The 12,095-nt window shown below is 34.8% G+C and overlaps 2 protein-coding genes across 2 annotated transcripts; both read right to left on the bottom strand.

Annotated features, from left to right (window-relative positions):
- Positions 1 to 409: 409 nt before the first annotated feature.
- LOC118760993 lies at positions 410 to 2,127 on the bottom strand. Its single transcript, XM_036498634.1, has 2 exons — positions 1,757 to 2,127; positions 410 to 607 (listed from the first exon to the last, which is right to left on the bottom strand). Exons 1-2 carry the CDS (start codon positions 2,088 to 2,090, stop codon positions 603 to 605), a joined length of 339 nt encoding a protein of 112 aa, XP_036354527.1. The 5' UTR covers positions 2,091 to 2,127; the 3' UTR covers positions 410 to 602.
- On the bottom strand, positions 1,756 to 11,901 carry LOC115227484 (collagen alpha-4(VI) chain-like; the record flags this gene model as incomplete). Its single annotated transcript, XM_029798295.2, has 5 exons — positions 1,756 to 2,128; positions 2,717 to 2,883; positions 7,464 to 7,475; positions 9,389 to 9,952; positions 11,881 to 11,901. Coding segments are annotated over 4 exons (737 nt in total), but the record flags the coding sequence as incomplete, so codon positions are not given.
- Between the last annotated feature and the right edge of the window lie 194 nt (positions 11,902 to 12,095).

Below are 12,095 nucleotides of genomic sequence, written 5' to 3' on the forward strand. Positions count from 1 at the left end.
AAAAGAAAAAAGTAATTTCATATCGAACTTCTTTACATTCACTACTTTTCTTTCAGTGTTCGAAGAGATGGGATCGTCCATGTTCTTACCAAATTCTAAATCATATGGAACTAAGTCAAACTCTTGAAAAAATAAAGAGGCTTTTTACGAAATGTATTTAATTCCACTTCTGTTGGCTGTTCACACACTCGTTGTATGAGTGTGTATGTATGTGTGTGTGTGTGTATGTATGTGTGGTGGTGTGTGTGTGTGTGTGTTGTGTGTGTGTGGGATGGTGTACATATGCTACAAAATTCATTTTCGTTCGAATTTTAAGTTTCATCTAACTGCTTATTCAACTTCTCAGCTTGGTGTTAATAAAATTGAATATTTAGAACATAGAATGAACACACAGACACACAGACACACACAGACACGCAACGCAGATCCACACACTCGCGTTTGTATTGAATTATATGTTTGAAGGTTTGTGTATTGTATTGATATATATATGCGTGTATTCCTAAATGGTACGTTTATTCATTCGTTATTCTGAAAAAGATTTTAAAAGGATAGTCGTTCATTCCGTTTTCCGTAGTCTTTGTGGGGGGAGAGCCAGGGTTTTATCCTGAAAAATAAATAAAAGCGATTAGATTTATAAAAAAAAAATTAAATAATTTGAACGAGAAGTTCAACAATAAAACTTTTGTTCGATGCACCAACGATTTTCCCTTCTCAGCCGCATCAACGATTAGACCAACAACAACAACAATAATAGTCCTTTCAAATTTTATCAAACGGCCAGAAAGTGTAGGAGGTGGGGGTCAGTCAATTATGTCGACCGCAACACTTGATTGGCACTTTATTAATTGACCCACGACGGTATTTAAACTCAAACCATAAAGAGCCAAAGAATTACCGCCTGGAATTTTGTCCAAGGCGCTAACGATTCTGCTATGACGCCATCTGAACAACAACAACAACAACAACAACAACAACAACAACAACAACAATAATAATAATAATAATAATAATAATAATAATAATCCTTTATACTGGAGGCACAAGGCCTCAAATTTGGATGGGAGCGGACCAGCCGATCACATCGACCCCACTACATAACTGGTACTTAATTTATCGACCCCAAATTTGAACTCATAGCGTAAAGTGCCGGAAGAAATACCCTTAATCATTTTGTCCAACCTGCTAATCAGGCACGAGGCCAGCAATTTTCAACTGTTGGGATTTATTCAATATTGTCAATCTTGATACCTGATTGGTATTTGATTCTATCGATCCGGAAGAGATGAAAGACGAAGTCGTCCTCGGATGGATTTGAACTCGGGAAAAGCTATGGAAGGTTAGGCTCTTTCGATCTGTCATTTGCCCATCCTTACCAGGTTCAAGGATATGATTTATTCGCATCCTGCCACCCATCCGATCGACCGTGACGCAGGTTATACTGAGATATATGATACAAGTTACAGATAGAACTTAGAACATATACCCGTGCATGGCCGAAACAAGGCGAAATGTTCATGGTTGGAACGCCTTCCATGAAAGGTCTGCTAGATCAGGACTGACCGTGGACGGAGCATGTGCTCGTGCAAACATAGTGGTATATGTGTACATGTGTGCATATTTGTGTGTGTATGTGTTTGTGTGCATGTGCGTGTGTGTGTGTGTGTGTGTGTGTGTGTGTGTGTGTGTGTGGTGTGTTTGTGTGTGTGCGTGTGTGCGTGCGTGCCCGCGTGAATAATTGAACTTCTTTACTTACGCTTGCAAAGTCGGTTTAAGAATTCGCTGCTCAGTTGCACCATACTTTTTATCTCGGTGGCGTCCAGAATATTACGTTGTCTGGTAATGCTTGTCAAAGTCTTCTCCGAATTCAGATCATCCATCTTAATTACAAACACTTCGATACCGTTTTTACTTAGAACCTTCGCATTTGTAATTACTCCTTGTGGTTCGCTTAGTTTTCCTTTTAAGAAAATAACTGCCACTTTACGTGCTCTGTTGCGGGCGCCATATTTAGTCATAGTAGATACATTTTTGACTTTTTGTAGAAGAGATACGATGCTCGTTTTGTGGAAGATGTCGAGGTGTTTCATTATTTCAGTTCTGGTTTGATAAGTGTTTAAGTAGAAATCTGAAAAAAGAATTCGTAAAGTGATATATATACGATTATATTAGGGGTACCTGTTTCTGTGAGATACTCTGCCTCCTTCACGTTAATTCAAGAGAAACTAATTTATTTAATCGAATAACTGAGTCGTCATATATACATGTGTGTGTGTGTGTGCAAACACTTATATATAACTATATATATGTGTGTATGTGCACGTTTGTATGTATGTGTTTGAGTGTATGTATGAGCGCGGACACTAAATTTAGCTTGTGGATGACCAATGGTTTGGATGATCGCCGATGAAGGAGCAAAAACTCCTGAAGTATGGCATATACGCCCATTAACCATTTCTCATTTTCGATCTCACCGTTGTTGTTTACATCAGGCGTCTTGGATACGAAACATCGTAGCAAAAATCAATGCTGGCTTCAATTTCTAAACAAAACCTGTAGAGATAACCTTAACAAGTGATGTAATAGCACTGCTAACACAGAAGGACACGGTATTCACTTATAAAGGCGTTTGATATACTTTCTAGTATATTACGGATGCATAACGAATTACGATGTCTCCCTAAAGGTCATTAATAACGAGTTTATTTATACTTACCTTTCAACGCCTGGCACTTTCCAGTAATCATACCAAACAGGACTTTTTTGTTATCAAGATACTCGTCTGTGACTGACTTCTTAATGAAGGTAGTAATATTGTGTGTATCTTCGTAACCCATACAGAGGAATCAAACACGAAGTTTATGTCAACCATTCCCCTACAACCTGGAAGTAAAGAAAAAAATTCTTTAAAAATACCCATATTCAATAATCATATATCTCTGTATTGTGTTCTTGAGCAAGGCACTTTATTTCACGTTGCTCCAGTTCACTCAGCTGTAGAAATGAGTTGCGACGTCACTGGTGCCAAGCTGTATCGACCTTGTCTTTCCCTTGGGAAACACTGGTGGCGTGGAGAGGGGAGGCTGGTATGCATGGGCGACTGCTGGTCTTCCATAAAACAACCTTGCCCGGACTTGTGTCTAGGAGGGTAACTTTCTAGGTGCAATCCCATGGTCATTCATGACCGAAGGGGGTCTTTACCCCTTTTATATCTCTATTGTATTTGTCTGTATGAGTGTGTGTGTGCGTGTGTGTGTGGATGGGTGGTTGTTTGTATGAATGTATGTGTGTGTATGGATGTGTGTGTGTGTGTGTGTGTGTACCAATTTAGTTTTGTATGCTAATTATGAAAATGAAATTAATTTTTGCCATAAATTAATAAATAGTTAATAGCTCTTACAGTGTGCAAATTTTGGGTAATTTTAGCCAATCAAAAGCCACCATTATACATAAGAACATAAATCTCGCTGGTGTTGATTTCCTTAGTAACAAAGAAAGTGGTAGTCTGCCCTGAATTCATTGTAACAAAAATGCAGTACATGCGTAACTGTGTGTAGGAATAAGTATGAGTGCGTTTTACCTGTCTAATATGAAAAATTTGATAACAAACGCACAGAATTAACTATTATAGAAATATATATGCATATCCCTTAAACTAAACAGGCAACGAAGCAATAATATATGAGGCAGGAGTCACATCAGTGGAAACAAACGTTTATATTGTACGCAAACTCTGTTACAAATGTAGGAATGTAAGTTAAAACAACAATATTTCAGCCAGACTTCCTTCAGAAATAGAGAAAAATAAATACAAAAACTATTCAATTTTTAACTGAATGAAAAAAACAACAACACAACACAGTAATTTCAGTCTCAAATGGAATAGATTACAGAAATGCGAGACAATATAGAAATGTGACAAAAACTGAGAGCTAGGCAAAACTAGGAAATGGTTCCAACTCAAAATCTTTAATAAATTTGCAAATGTCAGATCAGAGATCTTTGTTGAACGGCGTCAGTTTGACCCACTGGAAAAACATTATCACTGCATGTGTGAACGGCTAATACTTAGTAACTAAAAAATATTTTGTCATATTCTATGGAAATACCCCCGCCTTCCCTAACGCCACACTTTGTTTTGACTACCCATATAAAATACCTTCGTTTAACGGAAGTTATCTTGACAATAACAAGACGAAAACTCCCTTCGAGGCTGAACAGACGTTAAAAATGATAAGGGTGATAACTATATAGATATCAGCTAAAAAGATTATTTTGAAAAGAAGACAACTCAGTTCAGAGTGTATGTATGTATGTATGTATGCATGCATGCATGCACGTACCTACGTATGTATGTATGTATGTATCTATGATGTATGTATGTATGTATGTATGTATGTATGTATGTATGCATGTATGTATGTATGTGTGTGTGTGTGTGTGTGTGTGTGTATGTATGTATGGATAGATGGATCGATCGATCGATCGATCGATTGATAGATAGATATAGCAGCTTGAAAAAATTTCATATATGTATATATACATTTATATTTGGTGTAATATATATATATATATATATATATATATATATAGATATATATAATATATATATATATATATATTGGTACATTACGCATATAATATATACACATACAAGCATACGTATGTACACACATATGTGGGTATGTGAGTATGTGTGCGGGTGTGTTTGTGAATATGTCAGCAGCAAAGCAAAGGTACCCTTCCCTGACGGAAGGATAGGGAGTATTAATTCCCTGAAAAGCGGCCAAGCAGCCATGGAACATATCTAGGTAATCTCCGTTATTTTTTCTGTGTGTGACCAAAATAACAAGACACTTTTGGTTTAGTTCAGTCACCACAGCATAGGTGTTACTGACTGCTGTCTAGTTATATTGTATTTATCTTCCCGTACACACACACTTGGCTTTATCTTCACTGACGAAGTGGTTCGCTACAGAAACAATTGTAAGGTGTTTTATTGATTAAACTTACCTTGTTTTTCACGGAATTCTTCATCACTCAGGTGTAAGCAAGCAACCATTTGATGGACTGGATTTCCGATGGGGGGGGGAATGTTGACCAGCTCCCCTAGTCAGCGGATTGACATCAATCGAAAGTTAAAATGATGCAAAGAGCATTGTGACCAGCGGTGTATAATAGCACAGAGCAGTCTGGTCGATCATGCGATTACGTGATATATATATATATATATATATATATATAATATATTGGCCTGCTCGGTTAGCCAGCGGGGTGGTGTCATTGAAGGCTAAATCAATGCGAAGTTCATTGTGACCAGCGATGTGTAGCAACATCTGATGGCCTGGTCGGTCCGTGATCAGTGATCACGTGATATATATATATTAATATATTAATATTTATATTATATATATAATATTAATATACTATATTATATTATATTATATATAATATATATATATATATATATATATATATATATATATATATATATATATATAATTATATAAGAAAATAGTAAGTGTGGAAAAAACGACAGTAGGCTTAAATGTTAAAAAATATATATTTGTGTCAAAATGTCTGGAGAATATTGGAAAAAATTTTTTCCCTTACCTTAAAATGACATAATTTAAAATTTTTAAAGAAATTACCGGTTTCGCGTGTAGCTTTTCAAATTTCTTGTGACGTTATGTTTATATTGCATGGAATTATCGTTGTTTTTTATTTCCAGGAGATTTCTAAATAAGGGGAGGTAGTGAGTGATTTTTTCCGGTGTAGGGGAGTAATCGCTTAAAAAAATTTTTTTCCTTTTCCCTTTCCTTGTTAATTTCTCTGTGTCAGTATATTCGGATGGTTGAGTCTGGGTTTGTACTTTTCAATGAAGAATGTTTCCTTGTTCAGTCTCATTTGTGTTGATAATCCGAAAGCACATTGGTAAAATGGGAAGATTAAAATTGTGGCAGTAGTTGCTTTGCGCATTTCTCAATGTGCTCACTAAAAGGTATCATTCTATATTCTGGGAATGCAATCTGTTGTCGATGCAGTGTGCATCTGCGCCTGAGTGATAGTCCCGAACCCACGTAGTCTGGTGGTGGCAGCCCGATCATTTAATAACAAATTAAATATGTTTTCAGAGGCACAAGTAAAGTTAGTTTGATCTAAATTTCTGTCCCTCTTTAAAGAAGAATTCTGATCCTTCCAATAGGTTAGGACCTGTTGCACAGTTCGATCTACCACATTTTTTTTACTTTGCATCCGTAATTTTAGAAGACAATTTTGCCTTTGTGAGAATCTTTTTAAGTGATTTAGGCTGTTTGTAGCTTTAATGATTTGGTGTATGTTTAGAATTTCCTTAATTTGGGTTTTTATGAAATATTGGTAAATTCTGGGTGATGATGGTGAAGGCTTCTTTGTTTCTCTTGGGTTGTATGTAATATGTGTAGGTAGTATTTTTCGGGGAAGGTGTGTTGTTGTGTTGAACTTTTCTTAAAGTTTCTACTTTAGAAAAGTTCAACACAACAACACAATTTTTAAGCGATTATCTCCCCTACACCGGAAAAAATCACTCACTACCTCCCCTTATTTAGAAATCTCCTGGAAATAAAAACAACGATAATTCCATGAAATTTGAAAAGCTACACGCGAAACCGGTAATTTCTTTAAAAATTTTAAAATTTGTCATTTTAAGGAAAGGGAAAAAAAATTTTTCCAATATTCTCCGACATTTTGACACAAATATATATATTTTTTAACATTTAAGCCCCTGTCGTTTTTCACACTTTACTAATTTCTTATATATTCACCCACCACGTGCTTTAACCAAACAAACTTTCTTATCTATATATATATATATATATATATATATATATATCTATATGTGTGTATATATATATATATATATATATATATATATAATTATATATATATATATATATATATATACACACATATATATATATATAGTCGTGGCTGTGTGGTAAGAAGCTTGCTTCCCAAGTACGTGGCCTCGCATTCAATCCCACTGCGTGGCACTTAGGCCAAGCGTCTTCCTACTATATCTTCGGCCCGACCAAAGCCTTGTGAATAGATTTAGTAGACGGAAACTGAAAGAAGCCCCGTCATATGTGTGTTTATTTGTCACGTGTGCGTGTTTGTCCCCCACCATCCTTGGCAACCGATGTTGGTAAGTTTTAGTCATTGTTATCTAGCGGTTCGGCAAAAAGGCGTCCGATAGAATGAGTACAAGACTTAAATGAATAAGTTCTGGCTTCGATTCATTTGACTAAAAAATAAAATTCAAGGCCGTGCCCCACCATGATTACATAATAGAAGGTTCATCTATAAACGCCTGTCAAAGAAGGCGAGGCTTCAAGGAAGCTAACAGGGGAGTGGGTGGCTGGGGACACTCAGAGATACCACGAAGCGAACAAAGGCTATTTTGGCGGTAGGTTTCATATACTCACCTTTATCTGAATCTGTGGAAAAAGAGAAGAGAATAATGATAATAATAATAATAATAATAATAATAATAATAATAATAATAATAATAATAACAATAACAATAACAATAACAATAATAATAATAGCAATAATAATAATAAGAATAATAATATTAATAATAATAACAATAACAATAACAATAATAATAATAATAACAATGATGATGATAATAATGATAATGATAGTAATAATAATGATAATAATAACAACAATAATAATAATAATAATAATAATAATAATAATAATAATAATAATAATAATAATTCATATTGAAAGACTTCAAACAAAGAACATGCCTCCTCATTGATATGACTGTCCCAATCGATATAAACGTATCTGTCAGACCTACCAAAAACTGAGCAAATATAAAGATCTGAAATAGAAATCAGCAAAATGTGGAAGCTGAAGACTAAAACAATACCTGTTGTCATAGGTGACCTGGGAATGATAGCAAAGGGGCTGATAGCTACCAACTCAGATACCAGGAAACCCAAAATGGCAGAAGTTCAAAAGATAGTGCTCATGGGAACTGCTCATATACTACGCAAAATACTCTCTATGTAATCTCAAGGTTTAAAACAAACATAATTTTCGGTTTTTAAAAAAAAAAAAAAAAAAAACCTTTTTTTTTAGACATTCATTAGTACAACATCCCCACCCCCCACCCCCCCAAATATATGGCACACTAGGCATAACAACAACATGAACTTCCAACCCTGTTGTCTCTTGAGGTCTCTGGGTGAGACTTGGAGCCAACTTGTACAAATATAAAGCAAAAGTCAAACATAGAATAATAATAATAATAATAATAATAATAATAATAATAATAATAATATATGTTTGTGTTGAAGATATTTCGCTACTGCCCCTGTCACTTCCCCTCTCCAAGCGTTCAGTCATACTATAACATCTCTTATCCTTTAACGTTTAATGTTTACAACATCAATTTAACACCAGTGGGCTAGCATATAAAAAACTGAGATTCAGTAAATAGTATTTTATATATAAAAGACCATAGTGGTTCTTTGTGGTTGAGACCATAGCGAATCTCTTTCTAGCGTAAGGGCTTCCACATAGTGGTTCCCTCTTATATTTATATATATATATATATATATATATATATTATATATATATATATTATATGTATATATGGCATATATCCACACGCACGCACGCGTGTATAAGTTCAGATTTGTTTTTATTAGTCAAAACTCCATACTTTCAATGAGAGCATATGTATATCCGTATTTATATATATGTGTGTTTTGTGTGTGTGTATGTGTGTGTGTGTGTGCACTTATGTATGTGGGAAGGTGCACCGTTTAGTGGTTGGGCTACTCGTTTCCCTATCGTAAGGTTGTGAGTTCGGTTCTTGGTGGCGCGTTGTGTCCTTCAGCAAGACACTTTATTCCACATTGCTCCACTCCACTCAGCTGGCAAAAATGCTTTGTACCTGTAACTCAATGGGCCAGCCTTGTCACATTTTGTGTCATGCTGGCTGAATCTCCCTGAGAACTACATTAAGGCTACGCGTAGGCGGCAGAGTGTCAGTTTATATATGTGTGTATGTTTGTGTGTATGTAGTAATTTTATTAAAAAAATTATGATGGGTTGGGGTCGGTCCGATCGATAAGAACCGCATAAGGCGATGCTCCAGCATGGCCGAAGTCTAATGACTAAAAATAGTAACTGAAATAACAGTTTATAAGGACATAAGAATTTAAGAATATAAGATTATAATAATATGATAATATAGGATTATAAGAGCATAAGAATATAAGAATATAAGAATATAAGAATATAGGAACATAAGATTATAAGAATAAACGAATATAAGATTATAAAATTATCAGAATATAAAAATATAAGATAATGAGAATATACATACTACAGGTTAACTTTCTCAGTTCCGTTCTAACGGTTTTCAACAGGGAGTATTTATCTACCATGAAAACATAATCGTTTCTACCAGTGATTGTAAGCAATTCTTTCTTTGAAGCATCTTTTCCCACACCAATGGCGAATATCAGTATTCCTTCCTTCCTCATCTTCATCGCTTGTTCTGCTGTCTTATTCGGCGCCGTCGATTGTCCATCTGTGATCACAATAGCTATTTTCTTAATATCAGGTCGGGCATCTTTGAATATTATTCCATGAGCATATTTGATGGCTAAATATGTTTCTGTGCTGTCACCGTCATCAGGTTTGAAATCAATATTGGATATGCCATTTTTCAGTTGATCTTTACTGGCGTACTGGGTCAGACCGAAAGTGTTATCCTTAATAATCTTATCACCAAACGTTACAGCACCAAATCGCATACCATTCTTTCCGATTTCAAAATGATCTACAAAACTTTTCAGAAATGTTATCTGTTCTTTGAAAGCAGTCGGGTGAATACTGCGAGAGCCATCAATTATGAACACAATCTCAGCTCGCGCGTTCTTACAATCTGAAGAAAAAGAAAAGAAGAAAAAAATTAATCTTCAATATTGACAGCTATTTTTAGCGGAAGTGCTTAACTGCTCTTATTTTATCGACCCCAAGAGGCGAAGTCGACGAAATTTGAATTCAGAATATAAAGATGGACGAAAGGCCATAGAGGTTGTATGCATGCCGTCCTTCACGGTAACGATTCTCTCAGCTGGCCGCGTTAATGATACCACTGCTAATAATGATCATTTCTAATATAGGCACAAGGCCTGCAGTTTTGGTGGGGGGAGGGTTGAAGTCGATAACATCGACCCCAATACTCAACTTGTACTTATTTTATCCCCCCCCCGGCCCCTGAAAGGATGAAACACAAAATCGACCTCGGCGGAATTTGAACTCAAAACGTAGCAGCAGACGAAACACCGCTAAGCATTTGGCCGGCATCCTAACCACTCTGCCAGCTCGCCACCTTAAATATAATAATAATAATAATAATAATAATAATAATAATAATAATATAATAATAATAATAATAATAATAATAATGATGATGATGATGAATATTATAATCAGAAAGAGCTTTTAAGCACAGGTATGGATGGTATCTAGACCAAGACGTTCGGCCTACTTTATTTTATCGACCCCGGAGAAATAAAATGCAACGGTGACCTCTGTGGGATCAAGGCTTGAAGAAATGAAACAAATACCAGAAGGTATTTTGTCTGACGTTCTACCGAGTGTGCCCATCTACCACCAAGTCGACATATTATGAGGAATGAAGCTAGAGTCGATTTCAGCAAACTAACCCCAGCACCTGGTTGTTACTGTATTATATCATCAGTAAATCCCAGTGGTATTCGAACCCACTTCCTAAAGGTTTCTAGCAAAGGGCATGTTTCTGTGTTACTCTATCATCATTGCGTTTTCACTACCACCAAGAAGTGAGCAGTAATTCGGTCAGAGGCAAAGGTTTCGTTTTTATGTTGAAGCTTCATCAGATAACGAAAGACAACTTGTTAGGGACTTTAAAGGTGAAACCAATCCTCATGTACTGCTGCAGCCGGAAGAAGCAACAACACAGGACACCAAGTTTATATTCAGTCCTGAAATAGGTTCAAACCTTTGCAATAGAGTCGACTCCGTTTATTAGGTTTCGGATCGGAGTAGAACGTAGTGAACGATAAAATCACCAACTAAGGTTGGGTTCCTCGACTTCTTTTCCAACTAATGCCTCTTGACTTCTATCAACACTTTTTCAACAACCACCCTTGCTACGCTTCAACAAAACTGAATACGTCACATGTACACGTGTGTGTATAAATATATGTGTGTGTGTGTAGGTATCTACTTATCTATCTATATCCACACACACACACATATGTATATATATATATATATATATATATTATATATATATAATATATATATATATATTCTATATATATAATATAATTCGAGACAAAACCACTATTTTTAAAACCAAACAAGGAAAGACTTATCAATACATAAAATTTTAATATAAATTAAATAAACTTTTTTAGAAGATCGAAAATCCACCTGAAGATTGTCGGTAGCAGACATGAAACAATTGTAGTGGCGGTTTATTTAATTATATTAAAATTTTATGTATTGATTAGTCTTTCCTTGTTTGGTTTTAAAATAGTGATTTTGTCTCGAATTATATTATATAATATTTTACTATAAAATTGGATTTAACCCTAATCTGATTTTTCCCTGTAATTTTGGATTCATTCCCTAATATTTATTATTATAATATATATATATATATATATATATATATATATTATATATATAATACTATATATATATATATATATATATATATATATAGATATAATATATATACAGCACGCCCCAACCTAACACTATTTACACCCTAAAAATGAGAAGAACTGAAGCATTTCAATAAAAGAAATTATATATTACCATCCCATTCATATTTTTCGCCTGAAAAGATAGAAAAGGAACATACATGAATGTCATAAATTCATAAAAGTGTAGATAGATAGATAGATAGATAGATAGATAGATAGATAGATAGATAGATAGATAGATAGATAGATAGATATAGATAGATAGATAGAACAGACAGATAGATAGATAGATAGATAGATAGATAGATAGATAGATAGATAGATAGA

This window comes from Octopus sinensis, unplaced genomic scaffold (assembly GCF_006345805.1).
Source record: "Octopus sinensis unplaced genomic scaffold, ASM634580v1 Contig03634, whole genome shotgun sequence".
Taxonomy (NCBI): domain Eukaryota; kingdom Metazoa; phylum Mollusca; class Cephalopoda; order Octopoda; family Octopodidae; genus Octopus; species Octopus sinensis.